Here is an 11,759-nt window from a genome sequence, read left to right on the forward strand (position 1 = left end):
GTATGCCTGCGTCACTTTCTTAAATAATCATCATTCTCATTCATTCACCAGGCTGGAAATATTTCATCACATTTCTCTCATATACCAGACGTTCGACATTCAAATCCTAGCAGTATGCAGGATGTTTGTCCCATGAACCTAGTTTAATAACCTCAGCACCCAAGAGTCTCTTGTAGCTCCGTGGTAGAGCATCCGAACTAGTAAGCGGGCGGTCTTAGGTTCGACTCCTGATAGGAGCACTCGGATTTCTATTTCCGAGTATGCCTGCGTCACTATCTTGAAAAATCATCATTCTCATTCATTAACCAGGCTGGTAATATACCTTCACATTTCTCTCATATACCACAAGTTCGACATTCAAATCCTAGCAGTATGCAGGATGTTTGTCTCATGAACCTAGTTTAATGACCTTAGCACCAAAAAGTCTCCTGTAGCTCAGTGGTAGATCATCCAAACTAGTAATCGGAAGGTCTTAGGTTCGACTCTTGATAGGAGCACTCGGATTTCTTTTTTCCGAGTATGCCTGCGTCACTTTCTAAAATAATCATCATTCTCATTCATTCACCAGGCTGGAAATATACCATCACATTTCTCTCATATACCACACGTTGGACATTCAAATCCTAGCAGTATGCAGGATGTTTGTCTCATGAACCTAGTTTAATGACCTTAGCACCAAAAAGTCTCCTGTAGCTCAGTGGTAGATCATCCAAACTAGTAATCGGAAGGTCTTAGGTTCGACTCTTGATAGGAGCACTCGGATTTCTTTTTCCGAGTATGCCTGCGTCACTTTCTTGAATAATCATCATTCTCTAACCAGGCTGGAAATATACCATCACATTTCTCTCATATACCACACGTTCGACATTCAAATCGTAGCAGTATGCAGGATTTTTGTCCCGTGAACCTAGTTTAATGACCTTAGCACCCACGAGTCTCCTGTAGCTCAGTGGTAGAGCATCCAAACTAGTAATCGGAAGGTCTTAGGTGCGACTCCTGATAGGAGCACTCGGATTTCTTTTTTCCGAGTATGCCTGCGTCCCTTTCTTGAATAATCATTATTCTCATTCATTCACCAGGCCGGAAATATACCATCACATTCTCTCATATACCAGACGTTTGACATTCAAATCCTAGCAGTATGAAGGATGTCTGTCCCATGAACCTAGTTTAATGACGTTAGCACCCAGCAGTCTCCTGTAGCTCAGTGGTAGAGCATCCCGACTAGTAATCGGAAGGTCTTAGGTTCGACTCCTGATAGGAGCACTCGGATTTCTTTTTTCCGAGTATGCCTGCTATGGAAAGCCATAGTGGACAAAAGTGGTCGAGATTATTTTTGCAATCCAGTTTTGTCACAAATAAGTCCAGATGCCTTTCGAGCTAGCCAGATGCAAGTCCACCCTTCCAGAATTGACGATGAGCAGTCGAGAACGCGTTTTCATGTGGCGAAAAATAATGACCGAGCGAGAAATTTCCATCGGTCGAGAATTAAAATTTTTGCTGGTCGAGAATTTTTCAGCGGTCGAGAATTTTCATCAGTCGAGAATTTTTCAGCGGTCGAGAATTTTTCATCAGTCGAGAATTTTTCAGCGGTCGAGAATTTTTCTTCAGTCGAGAATTTTTCAGCGGTCGAGAAAATATTCTGGTCAGGAGGTATTTTCGCGCCAAAATGTTGTCACGTGGTACAAACAAAGACGTAACAAAATGGCGGTTGTTTTGACTTTGCTATTTACTGCGATCGTGTCATTGTTGAAATATAAGCTTGTTGAAGCACAAGATGAAGATTTAGAGAATTTCTTTTTATCTTTGCAAGACTGTTTAACACAAATAGAGACTGCAGGTACTGATAACCCGAGGTATATAGAGTATCTACATGACCGTTTGGAGGGGCGCGCACGTGCAAATTGTTTTTGCAATTTCTTTGGTTCTGGCCAGTTTACAGTGCTTTGAAACGTTGATAGAAATGCTTCAAAATCTCCTGGAATGTCTTTGGGGATTCCTTCAGGATTTAAGGAACAAGATCATAAACTGCAATCTGGATTCAAGCACTTCGTTTCGGGGAGAGCCCTCACAAGCCCAAAGTTCTGGTGGACGGCCTAGGTTCGTGATCACAAGGGAACATATCGAAGTTCTTCGAAACACGGGTGACATCACAAACAAAGAGCTGGAATGTAATATAAGAGATATTCTACGGTTGACTCCCTTTTCAGGTGAGTCCTACATACGGGGAGCCTTGCGAGGACGTGGTATTTTTGTTCAAAGATGGAAGATTCGACAGATATTACAGACTGTTGATCCCGTTGGACGTGCCATAAGGAGAAGATCATCCATTCAACGTCGTCTTTATAACATAAACAAACCTAACCATTTATGGCACCTGGACTCAAACCATAAGCTCATTCATTGGAGGTTTGTTTTCCATGGTTGCATTGATGGATTTAGTAGGGTCATTGTGTATTTGAAATGTTTTACCAATAACCTTGCAAATACTGTCTTGCAATGCTTTATTAATGGTACACAGGAATATGGTCTCCTCTTTCGAGTTAGAGGTGATAGGGGTGTGGAAAATGTGGATGTAGCTCGCTTTATGATTCACAACAGAGGTCTCAACAGAGGAAGTTTTATTGCTGGGCGTAGTGTGCATAATCAAAGAATAGAACGCTTATGGGCAGAAGTGAATAGGGTGCTGTCTGCCTTTTATGGAGATCTCTTTGTTTTTATGGAAGAGGATGGAGTTCTTGATTCAAACAATGAACAGCATATATTTGTTCTTCACTATGTTTATCTGCCAGCAATTCGGGCTTCTTTGGATGAATTTGTCCGGCAATGGAGCTACCACGGTTTACGAACAATGAGTAGTACTTCACCTCTGGCACTCTGGCATTCTGAAATTGTTCATAGTGGTGTTAATGATATAGATGTTGGCGACATTTCCTTACTGGGCATTGATCCTGATGGTCCAGTTGGTGAGCTCCAAACAGATAACAATGTTGTTGTACCAGAAAGCACCATTCAGCTGACAGATGACCAAGCAAATGAAATCCATCAACTTGTCCCAGATCCTCTTGTTGATGATGGTAATCACAAGATATGGCATTACCTTACCATACGCAATTATCTGAGGGAGCATTGTCCACACCAATAAATCTTTAACTTAGAGATATATAGTTTGCTAGGTAACATTGCCTTGGGGTGAGGTGTAAAAGATTATAGGGAGACAACCATAAATAATGATTGTCAGGAATGCTCATCAGAAATTTTGAATCAAGTTGATGTGTGTGGTTGAAACTTTGATATGTTCCCTTGTGATCATGAACCTAGGCCATCCACCAGAACTTTGGGCTTGGGAGGGCTCTCGCCGGAACAAAGTGCATGAATCCGCATTGCAGTTTATGATCTTGTTCCTTAAATCCTGAAGGAATCCCCAAAGACATTCCAGGAGATTTTGAAGCATTTCTATCAACGTTTCAAAGCACTGTAAACTGGCCAGAACCAAAGAAATTGCAAAAACAATTTGCACGTGCGCGCCCCTCCAAACGGTCATGTAGATACTCTATATACCTCGGGTTATCAGTACCTGCAGTCTCTATTTGTGTTAAACAGTCTTGCAAAGATAAAAAGAAATTCTCTAAATCTTCATCTTGTGCTTCAACAAGCTTATATTTCAACAATGACACGATCGCAGTAAATAGCAAAGTCAAAACAACCGCCATTTTGTTACGTCTTTGTTTGTACCATGTGACAACATTTTGGCGCGAAAATACCTGCTGACCAGAATATTTTCTCGACCGCTGAAAAATTTCTCGACTGATGAAAAATTCTCGACCGCTGAAAAATTCTCGACTGATGAAAATTCTCGACCGCTTAAAAATTCTCGACCACCAAAAATTTTAATTCTCGACCGATGGAAATTTCTCGCTCAGTCATTATTTTTCGCCACATGAACGCGCGTTCTCGACTGCTCATCGTCAATTCTGGAAGGATGGACTTGCATCTGGCCAGCTGCAAAGGCATCTGGACTTATTTGTGACAAAACTGGATTGCAAAAATAATCTCGACCACTTTTGTCCATTATGGCTTTCCATAGCCTGCGCCTCTTTCTTGAATAATCATCATTCTCATTCATTAACCAGGCTGGAAATATACCATCACATTTCTCTCATATAGAGGGCGTTCGACATTCAAATCCTAGCACTATGCAGGATGTTTGTCCCATGAACCTAGTTTAATGACCTTACCACCCACGAGTCTCCTGTAGCTCAGTGGTAGAGAATCCGAACTAGTAATCGAAGGGTCTTAGGTTCGACTCCTGATAGGAGCACTCGGATTTCTTTTTTCTAAGTATGCCTGCGTCACTTTCTTGAATAATCATCATTCTTATTTATTAACCAGGCTGGAAATATACCATCACATTTCTCTGATATACCACACGTTCGACATTCAAATCCTAGCAGTATGCAGGATGTTTGTCCCATGAACCTAGTTTAATGACCTTAGGACCCACAAGTCTCCTGTAGCTCAGTGGTAGAGCATCCGAGCTAGTAATCGGAAGGTCTTAAGTTCGACTCCTGATAGGAGCACTCGGATTTCTTTTTACCGAGTATGCCTGCGTCACTTTCTTGAATAATCATCATTCTCATTCATTCACCAGGCTGGAAATATACCATCACATTTCTCTCATATAGCAGGCGTTCGACATTCAAATCCTACCAGTATGCAGGATTTTTGTCCCATGAACCTAGTTTAATGACCTTAGCACCCATGAGTTTCCTGTAGCTTAGTGGTACAGCATCCAAACTAGGTCTTAGTTTCGACTCCTTATAGGAGCACTCCGATTTCTTTTTTCCGAGTATGCCTGCGTCACTTTCTTAAATAATCATCATTCTCATTCATTCACCAGGCTGGAAATATTTCATCACATTGCTCTCATATACCAGACGTTCGACATTCAAATCCTAGCAGTATGCAGGATTTTTGTCCCATGAACCTAGTTTAATAACCTCAGCACCCAAGAGTCTCCTGTAGCTCAGTGGTAGAGCATCCGAACTAGTAATTGGAAGGTCTTAGGTTCGACTCCTAAAAGGAGCACTCGGATTTCTTTTTCCGAGTATGCCTGCGTCACTTTCTTGAATAATCATTATTCTCATTCATTCACCAGGCTGGAAATATACCATCACATTTCTCTCATATAGCAGGCGTTCGACATTCAAATCCTAGCAGTATGCAGGATGTTTGTCCCATGAACCTAGTTTAATGACCTTAGCACCCATGAGTTTCCTGTAGCTTAGTGGTACAGCATCCAAACTAGGTCTTAGGTTCGACTCCTTATAGGAGCACTTGGATTTCTTTTTTCCAAGTATGCCTGCGTCACTTTCTTAAATAATCATCATTCTCATTCATTCACCAGGCTGGAAATATTTCATCGCATTTCTCTCTTATACCAGACGTTCGACATTCAAATCCTAGCAGTATGCAGGATGTTTGTCCCATGAACCTAGTTTAATAACCTCAGCGCCCAAGAGTCTCCTATAGCTCAGTGGTAGAGCATCCGAACTAGTAATTGGAAGGTCTTAGGTTCGACTCCTAAAAGAAGCACTCGGATTTCTTTTTCCGAGTATGCCTGCGTCACTTTCTTGAATAATCATTATTCTCATTCATTCACCAGGATGGAAATATACCATCACATTTCTCTCATATACCAGACGTTCGACATTCAAATCCTAGCAGTATGCAGGATGTTTGTCCCATGAACCTAGTTTAATGACCTTAGCAACCACGAGTCTTCTGTAGCTCAGTGGTAGAGCATCCAAACTAGTAATCGGAAGGTCTTATCTTCAATTCCAGATAGGAGCACTCGGATTTCTTTTTTTCGAGTATGCCTACGTCACTTTCTTGAATAATCATCATTCTTATTCATTCACCAGGCTGGAAATATACCTTCACATTTCTCTCATATACCACACGTTCGACATTTAAATCCTAGCAGTATGAAGGATGTTAGTCTCATGAACCTAGTTTAATGACCTTAGCACCCACAAGTCTCCTGTAGCTCAGTGGTAGAGCATCCGAACTAGTAATCGGAAGGTCTTAGCTTCGACTCCTGATAGGAGCACTCGGATTTCTTTTTTCCGAGTATGCCTGCGTCACTTTCTTGAATAATCATCATTCTCATTCATTCACCAGGCTGGAATATACCATCACATTTCTCTCATATACCAAACGTTCGACATTCAAATCCTAGCAGTATGCAGGATGTTTGTCCCATGAACCTAGTTTAATGACCTTAGCACCCAAGAGTGTCCTGTAGCTCAGTGCTAGAGCAGCCAAACTAGTAATCGGAAGGTCTTAGGTGCGACTCCTGATAGGAGCACTCGGATTTCTCTTTTCCGAGTATACCTGGGTCACTTTCTTGAATAATCATCATTCTCATTCATTCACCAGGCTGGAAATATACCATCACATTTCTCTCATATAGAGGGCGTTCGACATTCAAATTCTAGCAGTATGCAGGATGTTTGTCCCATGAACCTAGTTTAATGACCTTAGCATCCACGAGTCTCCTGTAGCTCAGTGGTAGAGAATCCGAACTAGTAATCGGAAGGTCTTAGGTTCGACTCCTGATAGGAGCACTCAGATTTCTTTTTTCCGAGTATGCCTGCGTCACTTTCTTAAATAATCATCATTCTCATTCATTCACCAGGATGGAAATATACCATCACATTTCTCTCATATACCACACGTTGGACATTCAAATCCCAGCAGTATGCAGGATTTTTGTCCCATGAACCTAGTTTAATGACGTTAGCACCAATGAGTCTCCTGTAGCTCAGTGTTAGAGCATCCGAACTAGTAATCGGAAGGTCTTAGCTTCGACTCCTGATAGGAGCACTCGGATTTCTTTTTTCCGAGTATGCCTGCGTCACTTTCTTGAATAATCATCATTCTCATTCATTCACCAGGCTGGAATATACCATCACATTTCTCTCATATACCAAACGTTCGACATTCAAATCCTAGCAGTATGCAGGATGTTTGTCCCATGAACCTAGTTTAATGACCTTAGCACCCAAGAGTGTCCTGTAGCTCAGTGCTAGAGCAGCCAAACTAGTAATCGGAAGGTCTTAGGTGCGACTCCTGATAGGAGCACTCGGATTTCTTTTTTCCGAGTATACCTGGGTCACTTTCTTGAATAATCATCATTCTCATTCATTCACCAGGCTGGAAATATACCATCACATTTCTCTCATATAGAGGGCGTTCGACATTCAAATTCTAGCAGTATGCAGGATGTTTGTCCCATGAACCTAGTTTAATGACCTTAGCACCCACGAGTCTCCTGTAGCTCAGTGGTAGAGAATCTGAACTAGTAATCGAAAGGTCTTAGGTTCGACTCCTGATAGGAGCACTCGGATTTCTTTTTTCTAAGTATGCCTGCGTCACTTTCTTGAATAATCATCATTCTTATTTATTCACCAGGCTGGAAATATACCATCACATTTCTCTGATATACCACACGTTCGACATTAAAATCCTAGCAGTATGCAGGATGTTTGTCCCATGAACCTAGTTTAATGACCTTAGGACCCACAAGTCTCCTGTAGCTCAGTGGTAGAGCATCCGAGCAAGTAATCGGAAGGTCTTAGGTTCGACTCCTGATAGGAGCACTCGGATTTCTTTTTACCGAGTATGCCTGCGTCACTTTCTTGAATAATCATCATTCTCATTCATTCACCAGGCTGGAAATATACCATCACATTTCTCTCATATACCACACCCTCGACATTCAAATCCTAGCAGTATGCAGGATGTTTGTCCCATGAACCTAGTTTAATAACCTCAGTGCCCAAGAATCTCCTGTAGCTCAGTGGTAGAGCATCCGAACTAGTAATTGGAAGGTCTTAGGTTCGACTCCTTCAAGGAGCACTCGGATTTCTTTTTCCGAGTATGCCTGCGTCACTTTCTTGAATAATCATTATTCTCATTCATTCACCAGGCTGGAAATATACCATCACATTTCTCTCATATACCAGACGTTCGACATTCAAATCCTAGCAGTATGCAGGATGTTTGTCCCATGAACCTAGTTTAATGACCTTAGCAACCACGAGTCTCCTGTAGCTCAGTGGTAGAGCATCCAAACTAGTAATCGGAAGGTCTTATCTTCAATTCCAGATAGGAGCACTCGGATTTCTTTTTTTCGAGTATGCCTGCGTCACTTTCTTGAATAATCATCATTCTTATTCATTCACCAGGCTGGAAATATACCTTCACATTTCTCTCATATACCACACGTTCGACATTAAAATCCTAGCAGTATGCAGGATGTTAGTCTCATGAACCTAGTTTAATGACCTTAGCACCCACGAGTCTCCTGTAGCTCAGTGGTAGAGCATCCAAACAAGTAATCGGAAGGTCTTAGGTGCGACTCCTGATAGGAGAACTTGGACTTCTTTTTTTCGAGTATGCTTGCGTCACTTTCTTGAATAATCATCATTCTCATTCATTCACCAGACTGGAAATATACCATCACATTTCTCTCATATATGAGACGTTCGACATACAAATCCTAGCAGTGTGCAGGATATTTGTCCTATGAACCTAGTTTAATGACCTTAGCACCCAAGAGTCTCCTGTAGCTTAGTGGTACAGCATCTAAACTAGGTCTTAGGTTCGACTCCTTATAGGAGCACTCGGATTTCTATTTCCGAGTATGCCTGCGTCACTTTCTTAAATAATCATCATTCTCATTCATTCACCAGGCTGGAAATATTTCATCACATTTCTCTCATATACCAGACGTTCGACATTCAAATCCTAGCAGTAAGCAGGATGTTTGTCTCATGAACCTAGTTTAATGACCTTAGCACCAAAAAGTCTCCTGTAGCTCAGTGGTAGAGCATCCAAACTAGTAATCGGAAGGTCTTAGGTTCGACTCCTGATAGGAGCACTCGGATTTCTTTTTCCGAGTATGCCTGCGTCACTTTCTTGAATAATCATCATTCTCTAACCAGGCTGGAAATATACCATCACATTTCTCTCATATACCACACGTTCGATATTCAAATCCTAGCAGTATGCAGGATGTTTGTCCCATGAACCTAGTTTAATGACCTTAGGACCCAGAAGTCTCCTGTAGCTCAGTGGTAGAGCATCCGAGCTAGTAATCGGAAGGTCTTAGGTTCGACTCCTGATAGGAGCACTCGGATTTCTTTTTACCGAGTATGCCTGCGTCACTTTCTTGAATAATCATCATTCTCATTCATTCACCAGGCTGGAAATATACCATCACATTTCTCTCATATAGCAGGCGTTCGACATTCAAATCCCACCAGTATGCAGGATGTTTGTCCCATGAACCTAGTTTAATGACCTTAGCACCCACGAGTTTCCTGTAGCTTAGTGGTACAGCATCCAAACTCGGTCTTAGGTTCGACTCCTTATAGGAGCACTCGGATTTCTTTTTTCCGAGTATGCCTGCGTCACTTTCTTAAATAATCATCATTCTCATTCATTCACCAGGCTGGAAATATTTCATCACATTTCTCTCATATACCAGACGTTCGACATTCAAATCCTAGCAGTATGCTGGATTTTTGTCCCATGAACCTAGTTTAATGACGTTAGCACCCAGGAGTCTCCTGTAGCTCAGTGGTAGAGCATCCGGACTAGTAATTGGAAGGTCTTAGGTTCGACTCCTAAAAGGAGCACTCGGATTTCTTTTTCCGAGTATGCCGCGTCACTTTCTTGAATAATCATTATTCTCATTCATTCACCAGGCTGGAAATATACCATCACATTCTCTCATATACCAGACGTTCGACATTCAAATCCTAGCAGTATGCAGGATGTTTGTCCCATGAACCTAGTTTAATGACGTTAGCACCCAGCAGTCTCCTGTAGCTCAGTGGTAGAGCATCCCAACTAGTTATCGGAAGGTCTTAGGTTCGACTCCTGACAGGAGCACTCGGATTTCTTTTTTCCGAGTATGCCTGCGCCACTTTCTTGAATAATCATCATTCTCATTCATTAACCAGGCTGGAAATATACCATCACATTTCTCTCATATAGAGGGCGTTCGACATTCAAATCCTAGCACTATGCAGGATGTTTGTCCCATGAACCTAGTTTAATGACCTTAACACCCACGAGTCTCCCTTAGTTCAGTGGTAGAGAATCCGAACTAGTAATCGAAAGGTCTTAGGTTCGACTCCTGATAGGAGCACTCGGAGTTCTTTTTACCGAGTATGCCTGCGTCACTTTCTTGAATAATCATCATTCTCATTTATTCACCAGGCTGGAAATATTTCATCACATTTCTCTCATATACCAGACGTTCGACATTTAACTCCTAGCAGTATGCAGGATGTTTGTCCCATGAACCTAGTTTAATAACCTCAGCACCCAAGAGTCTCCTGTAGCTCAGTGGTAGAGCATCCGAACTAGTAATTGGAAGGTCTTAGGTTCGACTCCTAAAAGGAGCACTCGGATTTCTTTTTCCGAGTATGCCTGCGTCACTTTCTTGAATAATCATTATTCTCATTCATTCACCAGGCTGGAAATATACCATCACATTTCTCTCATATACCAGACGTTCGACATTCAAATCCTAGCAGTATGCAGGATGTTTGTCTCATGAACCTAGTTTAATGACCTTAGCACCCACGAGTCTCCTGTAGCTCAGTGGTAGAGCATCCAAACAAGTAATCTGAAGGTCTTATCTTCAATTCCAGATAGGAGCACTCGGATTTCTTTTTTTCGAGTATGCCTACGTCACTTTCTTGAATAATCATCATTCTTATTCATTCACCAGGCTGGAAATATACCATCACATTTCTCTCATATATGAGACGTTCGACATTCAAATCCTAGCAGTGTGCAGGATATTTGTCCTATAAACCTAGTTTAATGACCTTAGCACCCAAGAGTCTCCTGTAGCTTAGTGGTCAGCATCTAAACTAGGTCTTAGGTTCGACTCCTTATAGGAGCACTCGGATTTCTTTTTTCCGAGTATGCCTGCGTCACTTTCTTAAATAATCATCATTCTCATTCATTCACCAGGCTGGAAATATTTCATCACATTTCTCTCATATACCAGACGTTCGACATTCAAATCCTAGCAGTATGCAGGATGTTTGTCCCATGAACCTAGTTTAATAACCTCAGCACCCAAGAGTCTCCTGTAGCTCCGTGGTAGAGCATCCGAACTAGTAATCGGACGGTCTTAGGTTCGACTCCTGATAGGAGCACTCAGATTTCTATTTCCGAGTATGCCTGCGTCACTTTCTTGAATAATCATCATTCTCATTCATTAACCAGGCTGGAAATATACCTTCACATTTCTCTCATATACCACACGTTCGACATTCAAATCCTAGCAGTATGCAGGATCTTTGTCTCATGAACCTAGTTTAATGACCTTAGCACCAAAAAGTCTCCTGTAGCTCAGTGGTAGAGCATCCAAACTAGTAATCGGAAGGTCTTAGGTTCGACTCCTGATAGGAGCACTCGGATTTCTTTTTCCGAGTATGCCTGCGTCACTTTCTTGAATAATCATCATTCTCTAACCAGGCTGGAAATATACCATCACATTTCTCTCATATACCACACGTTCGACATTTAACTCCTAGCAGTATGCAGGATTTTTGTCTCATGAACCTAGTTTAATGACCTTAGCACCCACGAGTCTCCTGTAGCTCAGTGGTAGAGCATCCAAACTAGTAATCGGAAGGTCTTAGGTGCGACTCCTGATAGGAGCACTC

The 11,759-nt window shown here is 41.8% G+C and overlaps 1 protein-coding gene across 1 annotated transcript; it reads left to right on the forward strand.

Annotated features, from left to right (window-relative positions):
• Positions 1-1,316: 1,316 nt before the first annotated feature.
• On the forward strand, positions 1,317-4,080 carry LOC146471126 (uncharacterized). Its single transcript, XM_085121238.1, has one exon. The coding sequence runs from the start codon at positions 1,874-1,876 to the stop codon at positions 3,143-3,145; it is 1,272 nt and encodes a 423-aa protein (XP_084977364.1). The 5' UTR covers positions 1,317-1,873; the 3' UTR covers positions 3,146-4,080.
• The last annotated feature ends 7,679 nt before the right edge of the window (positions 4,081-11,759 follow it).

This window comes from Pavona decussata, unplaced genomic scaffold, assembly GCF_977016875.1.
Source record: "Pavona decussata unplaced genomic scaffold, jaPavDecu1.1 SCAFFOLD_106, whole genome shotgun sequence".
In the NCBI taxonomy this organism is placed as follows: domain Eukaryota; kingdom Metazoa; phylum Cnidaria; class Anthozoa; order Scleractinia; family Agariciidae; genus Pavona; species Pavona decussata.